The sequence below is a fragment of the Chlamydotis macqueenii genome, chromosome 3, assembly GCF_036417535.1.
Source record: "Chlamydotis macqueenii isolate bChlMac1 chromosome 3, bChlMac1.mat, whole genome shotgun sequence".
NCBI lineage: Eukaryota > Metazoa > Chordata > Aves > Otidiformes > Otididae > Chlamydotis > Chlamydotis macqueenii.
The window spans coordinates 121,242,479-121,258,958 of record NC_141558.1 but is presented as its reverse complement, the minus strand read 5'-3'; the positions used below and the strand labels follow the sequence as shown (position 1 = coordinate 121,258,958).

General features: G+C 35.5%; 1 protein-coding gene across 6 annotated transcripts in view; it reads left to right on the top strand.

Annotated features, from left to right (window-relative positions):
* The window catches only part of SLX4IP (SLX4 interacting protein), a 78,389-nt gene that overhangs the window by 27,049 nt on the left and 34,860 nt on the right, over positions 1 to 16,480 (top strand). For 5 of the 6 annotated variants that reach the window (XR_015258059.1, XR_015258060.1, XR_015258061.1 and 2 more), the window contains 2 exons: positions 5,506 to 5,595; positions 8,922 to 9,045. Coding sequence is in view for 3 of the 6 variants with exons in the window: in XM_086743912.1 (XP_086600038.1) it covers positions 5,506 to 5,595; positions 8,922 to 9,045 (214 nt within the window). In the remaining 3 variants the exon portion in view is untranslated. Of the gene's footprint in view, positions 1 to 5,505; positions 5,596 to 8,901; positions 9,046 to 16,480 lie in introns of all 6 variants that reach the window. The other variant, XM_086743914.1, reaches the window with a different exon arrangement.

The window sequence follows — 16,480 nt, the reverse complement described above, 5'->3', positions numbered from 1 at the left end:
CAGATGCTGTAAAGCTTTCTGAAACATAGCAGAGCTCAGTCTGTGGGTATGAGTTTCTAGTTATTCTTCCAGTTGTGCACATCTTCCATCTTTTCCCATTTTTGTGATTCAAGATCCTTTATATCCATTCCGCATCTAGTACAAGCACCTGTGAATTCCTCAATAATATAGTGAATGACTCAGTATTGAGGATGGTTTTGGGTTACAACTCATCTCCTCAGAGCTGTGCAATATTTGTAACAAAATACAAGATTTTCAGAATTTACAGAACCAAGCAGTTCTTATCCAGAAAAGACAAAAGGTCAAAAGTGGAATTTTTTTTTTTCTTATCTTCCCCCTTCCTAACTTTGGTTCTTAATTCTTGATGATTCTGAAGAATGGACTTGGATCATAAATTCCTTGAGGGTTCCTCCTTGTGGCTGCTTCTGGAGCCTTCTCTCTGGTGTGTTCTGCACTCTTTCTGAATCAGCTGCTGAGAAATCCTTTTATAATCACCAGTTCCTCATCTCATGACAGTAAAACCAATCACTGGTGACCTTTTGTTTTCTAAACACTCTCCTGGAATTCAAAGTTGAAAAAACACACCTTGCTTTGAACAGTATGAACAGTAACTAGAGAGGCACTATGTCTGTGCAACTTGACTGTATGGTGGAAAAAAAAAAAAAGAAAAACCTCTCCTTTTTTCCCTTCCTCTCTTTTTTTTTTTTTTTTTTAAACCTCCTCACCCCCCTAGTATGAAAAACCTCTAGAAAACAAATTCTGGAGATTCTGGAAAAATATACGGAAAAGCTAATCATGTATCAGATTATAACTTTATCTACTTCTTAAAAGAATGAGAAATGTATGATGTCAGGTGTCACTAAACCTCCTTTACTCCCATATAGCCATCAGCAGTGATGATGGTGTAAATAGCTATCCTGAGCCATGTGTTATGCAGGTTGAGGTATTTGATTACTTGAAAGGTGTGTCCTACAGTTTGGGAAACTCTGTATATTATCTTGAGTCACAGTGCTCCTAGACATGTTTGTAAATGAAATGTAAATTAATTTTGTATAACAACAAATATATCTCTTGCACTGTATGCTCACTTGCTTAAATGATTTTTGCCTGTCGCTGGTGCTGTAGAAGAGAAAAAGTCAAAATGTTGAAAATCATTGGTGCTAAATGTATAAACAAAAGGAAGACATACAATTTTTTTGGGTTCAGAAAGATAAAGGAAGAGAACAAACTTTTGCTTCTAAAAAGCCTGGAAAAAGTGAATATACATATAGTCATAATATAGTTGGCACAGCGTGTAACCCAATGACAACACATAATTGTACTTAATGCTGTAGATGTTTGAACTTGCATAATTGAACTTAGAACATTTACTGATTTTTAGAAAGAACTTGGAAAGGATGGAATATTGAAATGTTCCTCTTTATTATAAGAGAAGATAGTTCGCATACTTTTTTTCCTTCTTCTCCACAAAATCATTTAGCCATGCTTTTACCACCTGGAGACTGATGATACCTCCTATCAATTATGTCTTTGGAAGCCTTTTTCAGCATAATGACATTTTTGAATGGTCATCAGGATGTAGTCTATTTTTTTTTTTTTAACTGTTGACACAGTCTGAGTGTGGAATAGAATTATCACTGCAATTAAATATTGCACCTTTCAGGGAAGAGGTAACGTTAGAAAGAATCAGTCCCTGTATGCTTAGCCTGGAGAACTCAAGTTTTACACTGTAGGGCATGCTTCTGTCCCAGTGGAACTGGAAAACATATTTCAAAATAGTCTTTAATTAAAATTGATTATAAACAAAGCAAGGCTTATAGGGAAACGTATTGTCTTCTTGTAGACCAATTAATATAACAAACTTCCCAAGCTTTTAGTACTACAAAGACCATTCTGATCTGAAGCAGAGACAGGAAACTTCAAGCTAATTACTACTATTATGCTGATGGTGTCATCTGTGTTTGCAGCTATCATTCTGGAAAGTGAAAGTGTGTGTGGCAGTTACAGCTAGCCTCCTTCCCACCCACCCCCAAAAGCCAGCCAAACTATCATATGTTTCCTTTTCAACCGAGCTTCAATTAATTCTGACCCTACAGCCCGCATCCGTAGGATAATCACAGAAATGGGAAATGCTAATGTGTGTCTTGGGAGGCTGGCTCTCCAGTCCTGTCTGGTTTAATGATACAGCACATTTGGAGTGATGTAACTGAATACAAACTCGCCATGCTTATCCCCAGCATCCCAAGTATTTTTGTTTATAATGGCTGTTTTTATGCTATTTGAAGTGATGCAGTTTAAAGAAATGAGACTACCTATGTAGGAGCCCCCTGACTGTAAAAATGAGTATAGCAGTAAAAAGTATCTGTTCGAGTTTATCTACTTATTGGGAGATTTGAGATAATAATCCACATCTGAAAACATGCTTATCCTGGCAGAAGGTTTTAGCAGGTTATGAGCAGATGACTTTCCTTGACTGAGTTACCACCTTGCGTTGGTACTCATTCTGTTTACATTACATGTCTGGTTATCTTTTCCATTTGCAGAATCTATGAATGTTTGATGTATTTGTATAAACAGTTTGATTCCTAAAAATATGTTCTGAATTAGATGCCATTACTGTACAACAATACACTGAAAACATTCTGGGATCATTTAAAGCCCTTTGTTTAACAACACAGTGAATGTTACTAGACTGTTACAGTAAGTACATTAAGATTAAAAAACAGCTGGTAAAAATAAAGAGGTTTTAAATTCTAGAATTATAGAGAATATCAAATTGGTGCATCTGTTTCTGTCTTTAATTTGTCAGTAAAATGTTTTTCTATTGATTCTTAACAAAAATCTTTCCCATTAAATCAAGTGCTTAGGTTTCAGTTTTGAAAATCACATCTCTAAAAATAATTTCCACTGCAAATTTTGAGATTGAAGTTGAAAACATAAAATTAAAAAATTCTGTTCTTTTTGTTTGCCTTTCAGTTACGGTACTTAGGAGTCATGAGTAGCTTCTTGCAGCCCCGATGACTGGTATTGTCTAATCTGAGAGTGCACAGAGCCTGCATGGGAGCTGTTGCTTATATCAGGTTCAGGACTTAGGAAAAATAGGAAGTAATGAGACCCAGAAAATGCACCCCTGTGTTTATATTCTCTTACTACCCATATTCCTTTTTGTGACAGTTATGCTTCCTTGTGTCCTGTTCCAAAGCTATTCTAATTTAGTGGCAAAACTGTTGGCTTTATACTGTGTAAATAGTTCCAGGTATGCTGCCTAGAAGAGTGGTCCAAAACCTAGAGGGATAGAAATCTTCTTTTGGGAAAGCTTGTCTATTGCAAGGTTTTACGTATTATTCATATATATTTGATTTTCTTTGAAGTACTACACATGTTTGGTCTATTTGTAATATTTTTAAGATAATTTTGAATTGTTCTATTATACAGTTTCAAAAATGCTTCATATTGTCATTTTTTCCAGTTGTTTCAAGATTGGCAAATGAGAAATATTGCTATTCAAAAAATAATTACAAACATTACCTCTCCTTGAAAAACAGGTCTATACTTTGCATCTGTATCACATATAAAGTTTCTGTAGTCAATAGAAAATTATGCAAGTTAACCTGTAGCATTTGATGATTTGAATTTTCTTGATGTATCAAATACTTGTTCATTGTAAGTGCTGAACCATGAATAATTTACTGGCTTGCTCTTTATAATATGTGGTGTCTGCTAACTTTGATGTTCAGTAGTCAACTCAAAGTTTGCTGGAGCTGACTAATGATTCACTAGAGATTTTTGACAGATATTTTGTCATCAATTTAAAGCTTGGAGAGGTTTGCTATTGCAGCCATCTGGTAATTCTTGGTTCTCTGGAGGAAAGAGAAGCCTTTTGAAAAAATAGATCAAAGCATTCTGTTCTTTCAGTGACTGATACCTATAAGTAACTTAGAAGTTCGTCAAACTGATTTCACAATGCCTGTCTCATTTGCCAAACTTCTGCATTCTAGTTTCAATACGATATTGGTCATGAATTAATTTAATTGTATTGAAATAATTATTTAAATAATTCTATTCATGGATAATTTACAGATATGTGTTTTGTAGTCCCAGGCATTTCTAATTTACCAAATACACTGTCACGATTAATAAAATTGATGCTAAATCTTGTTTTTCTTTGTACTAACTGTACAGTAAGGATACTCTCAAAAACTATACTTCTGCTATACCATAGATGTAAGATACAGATGTCCATCTTAGACTGTAGGTGATGTACAACTGTAGTGTAAAAATATCTGTCATAGTATTTCTAGAACTAGTTCTGTTAGCAGTCGTAATTATGATGTGGGATTTGCAGATGTTTGGCAGTGAAGAGCAAATATGGAGAAAGAGAGTTAGAACAGGAGGTGTGTGTGCTGCAGCATCCACTGGAAATGAGACCAGTCTGATGCTGGATTGTACATACACAATTCAGATTTGTCTGGAATCAGGATGTTGTTTTTATTCCATGGGACATTCCGGATGTGCAATTGCCATGACTGCACATGTCTGGTCTTCTCAAAGAGTGAGTTTATTGCATCACAAGTGCAGCATAAGCGGCCAAACCAGAATAACGAAATTGGCTTTTACCGTGTGAGTTGTTTCGTTAAAGGATGTCTTTGTGTGATTTGGTGCTGTGTTACAGTAGAAGAAAGGGAAAGCATTAGCTTGTAAGGCATCATATCTCTGTGCATGAAAAGAGGCAGTATTCTCTTGCTAGGAGTGAGTTAGTTACGAGGTTATTGTAATGACAGGTACTGACATAATAAAATAATTAAACGTTGTATGTCACACAGTCCACAATTAAGGTCTATCAAGGAATTTCAGAAATAGCTGATGTGGCTTGGGATGTAGCCTGTATCATCCTAACAATTATATATAATGTTTATTAACAGGTTAGCCTTATCATCTAACCTGTCAAAGTATTGGGCGAGAGATGCCAATGAATATTAGGTAGTTACCACAAGTTCTTCAGACTTGCCATTCTTTACGTTAGGTAGTTCGGAGAGAGAAAAGCCTTCTAAAGAGGCCGAATTTTTAAGGACTTAATAAATTTAAAATGCAAACTGGATAACTAATATGGTACTAAATTATTATAAAATAGAATGGTGGGAGTTTGATGAAGGAATAGCTAATTTTTCGGATGTTAAAATTTGCTTGAACTGAGATTTAAAAGTGACATTTATAGCAGAAGAAAATTCCATGTATTTGTGCTTGTTATTGTTTAAACTTTCTAGTGAGCTATCCAAGATCTGTCTGGTGCTCTTGTTTCTCATAAAGCTCACAAACAATGGTAAATCTTTAATTCTGTGCTTTGTAATCTTCCACAGTTTTATGTTCTGCCTGCTATATCTTTGAATCAGATGCATATGCCTACCTGATTGTTTACTGCTTTGTCTGCTCAACATGTGCTTCGTAGCAGCTATAGTTGAACTTTTTTTTGTTCTTTGTTGTTTCTTTTTTTTTTTTTTCCTCCAGTGTGGGAACTTTGCTGTTTTGGTGGATGTTCATGTTTTGCCTCAAGGCTCCAGTAAAGACACCAGCTGGTTTTCAGATCATGAGAAAGAGGTACAACAAATATCAATTCTACTTCAAAAGCATGTGACTGTAGGGAAAAAGTTGGATTGCCTTGAACTGTTCAGAATTTTTCAGTGCTATGAGAATATTGTTAGTTATATCTAGTCGTCAAGGGTTGCTATGGGACCCCTAAGTCAACTATGTGTGCTTTTTGGGTCACTAATGACCATTTCAATTTGCCTTTTAATTTTTAAACTCTGTGTGTGTGCATACATGCATGTGTGCATGCTGTTTTGATTCTTCTGACTTTTAATTTTAAAAACATCTCTCTCATGAATATTTGTAACTTATTCAAAGTGATATAAACCAGATTGTGACAGGTATCATTTTTGCAGAGCTTGTCAGTGAAATGTCTTTTTATTAACTGTTTTTTCTCATTCCAAGAAGCGTGAACGATGTTACATATAGAGAGTGCAAGAAAACATAATAAGTATGCATGATAAACTGTAGTTTATCTTAATTGTATCTTATGAAAAGAAACCTCCAGTCTTTATTTTTAAGTGTATCACTGATATATCCTGGCAACAGATGAAATTTTGGAAAATCAGTGCATTAGTAAACAGCAAAATTATGAATGTAACTTTCATCAGAGTCTGTGTGATTTCTGCCACAATCTTGTGATGAGTTACTGGCAGGAGTTTTCCCCTGTTTCAGTCTCTGTGGGAACTTGAGACGTTCCCTATTGAAAACGAATGCAGGACATGTTTCAAATGCCTGTGGACTTTCCCGCAAGTCTCTGTTACGGTAATTTTCAGCAGATAGCTTTCCTAATAATGGCATAATTAACTTGTCACTGCAGAGCATCCCCATACCTCTCAAAGCAATATGTTTAAATAAAATTAAAAGAAACAATAAATTAATATCCTAAGGGAGTGAAAGCAGAATATTTAAAAGCATGTGGTTCATTTGATTTGTGCTTTATTAAGCAGAGAAAGAACAAAATAGGGGAAATCTTTTTGACTTTTTTTTCTGAACTAAATTGAGTAGTCATTACTCCTTGTATTTTTAACCAGTTTTACTGTCCTGGTTATCTGACTTCTAAGTGTTTTCAAAATGTATTTTGTAAGACTGCCAGAAGATATGAATTTCAGGAAATTAGATCATGATTGATTTAATGAAAAGGCATGACAGGGCAGCATTCATTACATTTCTGTGACCGCACATTTTGAGTGAAGCACAAAGGTTGCATATTTTTGACAACCAAGAAGTGTGGTTCTGATAGCTTTACAGTTCACTTCCTGAAAGTCCTGCGTGGAGTCTTTGTTGAAGTGGGAAGAAAAAGGTCAGTAAGGTATTATAGGCAAATTATGCCTACATATTTTTTAATGAGGGCTTTTGCATATTCATCACAACTGTTTTTTTCTGCATTTTTGTTGTTTCCAAATTCTAGAAAACAGTAATGGTGGTACAGCCCTCTTTGCTTTCTGTGGGAAAAGCAGATGCCTCTCAGACTCCTTGTAACACAAACACAGTTTCTGCTGATCCCCTGCTTACCCTGGGTGAAAGTCAGTGGCTGCTGTTCGTAGGAGGTGGAGGAGCCCCTGGAAGGATGTTAAGTGGGTGTGTGTGGGCAGAGAGACTGCTCTGAAAGAGGGATCGCAATGCCTCTGCCATCCCGTACTGAAGAAGGGAGCGGTGCTGGCTTGTCAGTTGCTGGGAACTAAATGAGTGCCCGTAAGCATGAGGCTGGTGTAAGAAAATATGGTGCACGTTGTCTGACCACAGTTTGCACACTGCTGCCACGTGTTGTATAGAGTTATCTTGGGATTGCTGTGAGATGCAAAATGAGGCATTTGGGAGCTTTTCTCCCTTTCTGCCCTTCAAATTTCCCTACCCTTTCTGTCCTATCTCTTCTCCCCTGGAATAACGAAGTCAAAGTTTTATCTTTGTACTTTGAGAAACATTAATTAAACCCATTTTTATTCATGTCGTTGCTATGATCTCTCCATATGCATATAGAAGGTTTCAGTTACAAGCTCTTTATAACAGTGGAAAGTACATAGAGATGATTCTTTTGAAGCCTGCTCTTGTTTATGCTTTCTTAAATATAGGTCTGTATAGTTCTTTGTGGAGAACCATTTAAAAAATATTTCCATAAGTATAACAACTAAAATATTTTCCATGTAAATTAAGGAAGTGCATGCTAATCTTAATTGTTGCAGAAGGAATCAAATGCGCACTATGTTTCTGCTGCTTGCTAGACCTTTTTATTCTAATGTGAGTGCGTAGTCCTGTGAAGGAATGTGTAATGAGATCACTTTAATGAGTTAAACAGAGGAATAAGTAGATATAGTATCTTATAATTGTACTCTTCAAGCAGAAAGGAAAATGTATTTCTTACTGTAAGGAGAAAATACTGTTTGTGGTTGACCGATATATGTGCATTGCTGTCATTTAGAGCAATACTTTAAAAAATTGTTGTTCTGCATATTTTCTAGATTAATCAAAAGTAAATTTCAAGCCAAGATATTTTAGTTTGGATGGTACTAATATAATTTTGTCTATTGTCCAAACACTGTAAAAAGGTAAAATGATATTTGTGTGCCACAGAGTATCATTTCTGTGAGCACATAGTTATGCACAACGGAAAATGAGAATACTGAGGGAAAAGTCTCAAATGTGTGTATGTATTAATCTGAAAACATATTCTGGTATTCAAGAGATTAATTTTTTGCTTTTACTCCAAGTTTTTTTTCTATGGTTATTCTGGCTGAAGGGTTTGTTCTTCTTGGGTTGTATGCGGGGTTTTTTTTGTGCTTTGCTGAAAGGAATAGGAACAATATGAACAGTTATGTATAGGAGCAAACAAATCAAAGTGGAGTAGAGAAATTAGATTGCTGTGACCTAATTAGCTCTGAGTCTTTTCCCCAAAATAACTAAACTAAAATATCTGTTGTGGGATTGTTGTAGGATTGTTGTAAGGATTTTTGTAGAGAAATAGTATGTTGACAATTCCTGGGAGGATTTTTATTAATATTCAGCTTAAATACTTAGTGTTATGATAATTTTTAAGATTTATTTTTTCATACTTTGCATACAAATTAAAATGATTTGCCAGTTTCATCTGCCAAGTCAGAATTTAATAATGTACTTCCTCTCTTGTTTTGTAGCAAAATTGTTTGTTCCCCTCCTCAACCACGTCATACTCATTTCCTAAATTATGTGCTTCTCACTTCTATGTAATATCCCAGTACTTAAATGCAGATAAAGTTTTTTCATTTTTATGTGAAGGGAGTGATTTTGCATTGATTTCTGTTGTGTGTCTGTGGGCATGTATGTAAATTTATATCTAAATAGGTCAATGGTTATTGTTTCAGGAGGTCTGCATGCTTCTAGAAGAAGTTGTTGCTACAAGGGTCAAACACTACTTGGAAGCGCGTAAACAACGTGGTCAGTGGAAATCAATGGATCATGCACCATCTGGTCCTTTGTTTCTTACCGGTAAAATAAAGCATTTAATTTATTGTGGAATAAAGTAAGAGAAATATGGTGAACACTTTCTTTCTTTTTTTTTTTCCCATGAGAAATTTGCCATCAGGAAAACTGGTAAGCCCGAAATAGCTGATGTTTGCTATGTTATTGGAAAAATTTAACTGGGTTTAAATTTTCTGTGTTATTGAAAATGAACATAATGCTTGTATTATGAGAGCCTATAATTAGAATTAAAAGAATAAATGATATAATCCTGGGTCCTCCAAAACTGATGGAAATCTTCTTATTTTTAAGTCTTATTTCCACTTGGATATTTAGTTTAAATTTTTAGTTTAGAAATAGTGTCTATCCTTCTCCTTCTTCTGACAGTCTGTACATTCTTTAAAAGTTACTATGTTGTGATAAATGACATTTGTCATTTCACTGATATTACTGCATTGATGATGTTGGGAATAATTATTGTGCAGAAGTGAACAGTGGTGAGAGCATTTACCCAAGTGGAACATTTTAAAAAAATATTACTATTTTTTTTTGTGTATGTAAGGGTGGTAAAACTAGTAGGTGCAATTTCAGTACATGCATGTTTTAAACTGGAGATAATTATTGCTGTAGCTTGTGCTCTAATGTTAAATCAGCTTTGCAGCTAAATGACTTGCCAGTTTTTGTTTAAGGTTATTTCAGTAGCTGTTCTGGTCCTCATGGTGGGTTTTACGGTTGATAGGCTTATCTGTTGGTGTTATATCACATAAGCAATTTATTTTTAAATGGTTCGTAGGAAATAATGACTTTTTTTTTTTTTTATTACCACCCTGGAGCATGTTATAAAGTTGTTGCAGAAAAAAAAAGGGTTGCTATAGGAAAGCCCTGTGTTGGCTATGGCTTCTCACGTTTCCTTAAATATACTGAAATATGAATTCTACAATGGATGTAATTGCATACTTACAATATAAAATCAGAATACTGATACAAATTTTTTAATTCAATGTATATTATATCAACTGTTTTAATTCTGAACAAATTCTTTGCCTCTCAGAATGTTGTCACTTATTGAAAAGGTAAATTCCTGTATAATTCTAGTTGATGGCTGCAGCTTTAAACACTGTTATCAATATTAGTGAGTGTTTTTAATAAAGAAAACACAGGTTAAATACTGTATTGTTGGCTTATTATTGCAAAATTGTAGGCATATATGGGAGCCAGATTGTTATGGCGTGACAGGAGGAGTTTTTTCTACCCACGAGAACACAATACCACATAAGTAAAAAGTGCTTCAGGACTCTAAAGGCTTTTCAAACTCTTGGGTTTTTTTTTTGTTTTGTTTTTTTTTCTTGCAAGTTGTAACTACATTTGGTCTCTTTTAAATATTATTAAGGTTTATAAAACATATGAACTTTAATATTTCCATACATTTCAGGTTTTGAGTGAGCAAATAGAGTTTTCTTACAGTGAAAGCAGAGGGACATTAGAGGGTGGGATCAGAATTTCTGAGATTCGTTGAGGTTTTTCTGTGTTTTCTTTTACAGAGTGATTTTTTTCTTATTTATTTTTTAGTTTCCTGCCTCAGTAAAAAGTAAGTTTTCAAAAACAATGATTTTGTGAGATAAAACTGCCAGACTTCATAATTGTTTTTATATATGCAGGCAGATGCAACACTAATTTGAGGGTGTTCATGAGATTTTAGGGTTTTATATTTTATTTCATATCATGAACTTTTTAGTAAAAATACTAGTATGCTGTCCCAGGGTTGTGAACTGATCTTCTGCTTGACCCTTCCCCTTATTTCCTGAAAATGAAAAACTTAAGGATATCCATTTGAGGAGGTCATCAGTAATATCTGTGACAGCTTTAAATTAAAGAATATTTACTTTGGATGAGGCAGAATTACTGTTCCATCAGTTTTCTGCAGTTAATCTCACTCATTAATTAACACTACAGAAATAAAGGAAGAAAACAGCCTGTGATAACGAACATTCACCTTGAACTGAATTTCCAAATCCACCTCTTTCCTCTTCTCTGAGCCTGCTTTGCTCAGGGCTGTAATTTGTAAGAAAGGAGTGCTTTGTTCAGGTCCAAGAAACAAGTTTATTCAAGTCTGTTCTTACCTGAGGAGCAAATAGCAGAATAGGTGGGTGTTCACCAGAGCAACTGGGACCTACCTCTAAGGGACCGACCCTTTCAGTTGAGACACAAGTCCAATAGTCTTTTGCAGTTATCGTCATTCAAATATGGCTCCAAAACCTTTGGTGTTTTGCCTTCCTCTCTAGGATTAGGGGATCTGTTTGTAGAATACAAAGATATGTTTTTCTGTTTTTTCGCAAACAGATAAAGTGCAAGGTGGCTGGCCAGTGTTTGGCTGGCAGTGTTTTGTAGTATACAAAGAAATGCGCAAGCTTGGTATGTGGCTAACAACATACACATACTGTTTGTTGGTGCTGCTGGTGAAAAGTTGAAGCTTGCAGCTATTGTTGCATTTGGAGGTTATTAAAAGTTTCTTAGCTCTTCAAACTGAATGTGGTTTCTTTTGCGCAAAGTTATGCAAGTCTGTGTCTAGAGTTTCACTGCTGTAAAACCCTCACTATTGCAAGGAGGAGCATATCTATAGCAGGAACGTTAAGATGCTTATTAGCTGGGTTTTTTTTGCTACTTCAGGTATCCCAGGTCAGTGTTCTACCCCTATTTGAACTCACATCTTTTCAAGTCCATTTTAATTAGTTTGCTCTTCACATTGCAAGATGTCTTCAAAATTTATTAGAATCAGAATTACTAAACCAGTATTAGTAAGATCGTAGACTTCCTCTAATATCAAAGCATGTTATATTAGGATTTTCTTCAGAAAGAGAAGCCAAGCTACCTTGCTTTGATAAGCAGATCTCATCCTGCTGAGCAGAAAAGACTGTTGTTAAACTGGCTACCATAACTATTTTGAAGAGAAAATTTTCACCTATCACAAGTTCTTTTCAGTATACATGTTATATTATTTTTAATATTACTACTATTTAATACCACCTTTCAGTTTTGTGGCACATAACATAAATATCCATGCATGTAACTTGTTAATTTACATTTCTTTTTCATTTAAGTTACACCCACACAGCAGTGTGTGGTGGGTCGCATACCATCTCATTAGGAAATCTGTGGGTGTTACGCACAGGAGAAGAAAGAAAGAAAGAATGGAAAAATGGGAGAAAGTAGCCAAGACAAGCAAGTTCTTCCTATTCTTCCTTCTGTCTGAACAATTTCCCTACCCCTCCCAAATGGCCAGTATGAACAATTTGCCAAAGTAAGCTTTAATTTAGCCTTTGGACATAGGCTTTGGTATAAACTCTGTTTCCTGTGTTTAATTAATGTCCAAACGTGTTTGATTTTGTTTTATTTTTTTAAGAGAAAATTTAAATGGGGTAGATTTTCAATGATTTATTTTTGCCTGCATAATGCATGGCCAAAATAATGCAAGACGGGCATTGATCAGGTATGGTTTGCTTGCATTATTTCAAGTTCAATGAATGTAAGCCATCCAATAACAAACCCCATGCAGTAGTGAATTTGTCTCATTAAAAAAGCCCCACTGTTTCACTTTACAAATATATAATCTTTACAGTTAGAACTTATGTTTTTATATATGCACCATACGTTTTCACTTTGCACCACTTGTACTACTCAATAATGCATACTGGTTTTTTAGCGATGATGTCAAGTATCTTAGTGTGTCATAATGCTCACCTACTGTGGACTTAAGCTAAAAGCAGAGTCTGTTTTTTTCATGTTCCACAAAAGGTGGCTGGTTTTGATTAAGAGCAATGAGAATTAAGTAACAAGAGGCTATAAAGAAATATTAAATACAGGAGAATGACAAAGGGAGGACTGGAAAATTAAGGAAGAAGGCAAAGTTGTATGGGTACAGAGGAAACAAAAAGGAAGATGTAGAAAGAAAATATAGCTAGTAGAAAAGTCCACTTTAGAAATGGAAGGAAGGAAGAAAGTATCTTGTAAATTGACCTCTTTCCCCATCTTGAAGGAGGGGGACAAGTTAACTATGTTAATCCTACATGTAATTTTCAGATCTTTTCTCACTCTTTCCCTAGCATCCTTGTTGTTTTTCTTGGCTTGAAGGTGAAACACTTTTGCTCTGATTTCAGATCTTTTTATTGTAGAGTCTCTTCTACAGTGAGAATAATGATAGAGCATGCTGTCACATGTCACAATGGGCTCTTAGCTTGATTTTATCTGCTGTCTGTGGGATTGTGTATATATATATTTTTTTTATATATTTTAAACCTAATGTTCTAAGGAAATGGGGCTTAGTGTGATCCTGTTTTCTTTGTGTGTGTCTATCTGTCTGTCCATCTTTTCCCCCAGTTGCTTTTTGTAAAAGTGATTGAACTTTATTAACAGGTAGAAGTCTCAGACATTACATTTTCAGACATTAACTTCTGATAAGCTTACTCAAATAAGAAACTGGAAGAAGTACAAGTGGTGTTATGAATAGTTCAGCCTTACAAAGATCCGCAGTCAAAGTTCACATCTCGTTTAATATGAAAAAATGCATAAGATGCAGTTTCATAAGAAAAAATATTTCTGTTCTGTTGCTTATGAAACTATTTGTTTGGCTCCTGTAAGCACACCAAAAATATACAGTAAATCATGATACTAAATATTCTGAACTGTTTTGGCCTTGCATTTCAATGTGAACACTATGAAGTTTTTAAGGAAAACATCCTTTTCAAGCTGCCCTCGTTTGCTTTAGGAGTGTTTGCTATTACTGTAGAACATGAAATGTGTAAGATGTTCATAGGTGATGTTCCACGTTACAATCATGTAACAGCAAAACTGATTTATTCCCACCACCCCTCTGCTGTGAAACAGTGTTTTGTTTGGTTTTAACTAGGGTAAGTTCACCTATCTTGCTTAAAGAGCAACTCCACAAAAATTTGATGGGCACAACTGGAGGGGAAAGTAAGCTATAGCAGATAAGCTTACACAGGGGACTGAGGAGGACAGAAGTCTTTTAAATTAAATATTTTGATGTTTGCTGTTGCACATTGTAATTTCTGTCTCTCAAAAGAATTATATTGCAGCTTCTTTACAATAGACTCATTTATGATTTGTGGCCAAGTCCTGCAGGTCTTTGTGAACTTTAAACTTAGATTCATCTGTCTGTTACGACAGAGACTCATAGCTCCCTGAAGTATGCAGTAACTTATGCAATAACTTATGAAAAATATTTTGATTAGTATCTTGTACTTAATATTTCCTGGATTTGCTTTAGATTACTTTTTCCCATTTTTTGCAGCTGATGGGGAATAAAGGCGTCTTGTTTTCACTAAAACATTTTTTTTTCTAGAAGATCAAGGTTATATATCTGGAATTTTTTTTTTGTTCTTTTCTCAGAGTAGAGAATATTTGACAAGAACAAAAAACCTCATACTTATGTACTGTTTCAGTATTTTATGTTGAGTGATTTTTTTTTTCCTTACCTTAGATTATAGTATAGAATTGGGAAAAACTCCAAGAAGGGCAACAAAGATGATCTAAGGTGAAGAAACACAGTACAGGGAACATACAAAGTGCAGGAAACAGTTAAGTGTGCTAGGAGTCTTGAGCCTGGAAAAGTTATGAATTGGGGAGAAAGCAATAGAGATATACAAAATCATTTCTTCTCTTCCAGTTTGAGAACAAGAGGGCATCAAATGAAGCTATTGGAAGCCCCATGGTAGTTAGCAGAACTGTGGAACTCTTTCCCAAAGGGTAAGGAGTGTGAGACAAGCTTACACTGAGTCTACAGAACTGAACAAGAAGATGGGAGAGTAACCCAGGGAGCGTACAGAATTCACAGAAATCTCCTTTGGTTCAATAAAGGCCTGAGCTGAGAGTGCTTGGAGTCTGGGAGGGTACTGGGGAAATAACTACATGCACTTTGCTCTTGTATTTAGTCTCCCCTTGTAGTCATTTATGGCAACTTTTTCATGCGAGGCATTTAGCTATATCAACCTTTGATTTTACCCAGTATGACCTTTCTTATAATTGTGCTTTTCTGGAAAAAGCCTGCATTATAAACTGAAAATTCATTAATATGTCAGAGAGAGTCAGTGTGTTTTCAGAGATTGTCAGAGAAAGCTCTGCACTTCCTAGGTCTAGGATCTACCTCTGTGTTCCTGTTATTACACTGATACTTGCAGAGACTTTAGCAATTGCTGTCCCTGTCTTACATGGGACACTTCCAGCTGCAGCAGCAGGTGGTTTGAATGCGCTCTCCTTATTTTACTTCTTCCCTAGTTGCAGCTCCCATGTGAAGTTATTTATGGACCTGGATAGGAAATTAAATAGTGTATTTATTTAAAAGATACCCTTAATAAAGTTTTTTATATAGTTAGTATGATATTGAAAAGAAGTATAATTTATTTGAAACAACAGGAGAGTTGTTTAATGGGGTATATCTTTTTGAAGGTAAAGATTTTGGTGTTGGTTTTGAAAACAGCCTTGACCTGTAACTTTTATTTAATATCTGCCTTAATTCTGGTTTTCTTTTGTTTCCATTTTTGTTTGCCTCTTGTTTCCATATGATTTTTTTCATTTTATGAAAAGAAACAAAATTATTAAAATTACTTTTATGTGTATGTGTGTGCAAAAAATACATGTGTTTGCAGGTGCAAATGTAGACAGCTACTGTCTTGTATACCTATATAAACTATAAAGATCTTTCTGAAGTGTCTTCTTTCTGAAATGAAGAGTAGATCTGCAGAGTAATTTTTCTGTTAGTACTTCATTTTATGCAAAAAACATGTCTATTTATGCAAATTTAAAGTTTATCTTTGGAGTTTTCATTATCTAGTTAGGCAAAAAGTCAGTATCCATTAATCAGGTATATTTACAGAGTGGAATTATGTCTTTTGTTTCAGTTTGTCAAAGCTGGTGAGGGGTCTGGAGCACAAGTCTTATGAGGAGCGGCTGAGAGAGTTGGGATTGTTTAGTCTGGAGAAGAGGAGGCTCCAGGGAGACCTCATTGCACTCTATAGCTTCCTGAAGGCAGGTTGTGATGAACAGGGGTTTGGCCTCTTCTTCCAGGCAACAAGCAGGACCCGAGGAAATGGCCACAAGTTGTACCAGAGGAGGTTTAGATTGGACGTGAGGAAAAACTTTTTCTCTCAAAGAGTGGTAAGGCACTGGAACGGCCTGCCCAGGGAGGTGGTGGAGTCTCCGTCCCTGGCAGTGTTCAAGAGGCGGCTTGATGAGAAGCTACAGGATATGGTTTAGTAGCTGTGGCAGCAATGGTAGTGGGAAGACGGTTGGACTAGATGATCTTATAGGTCCCATCCAACCATGTGATTCTATGATTCTATGGTGGTATGTTTTAGCAAGCACGTAAGCATTTACATCAGGACCATTGTCAGCATCTTTTGAGAGGTTTTTTTTTTGTAGGGGGGGGGGGGGGGGGGGGAATTACTTG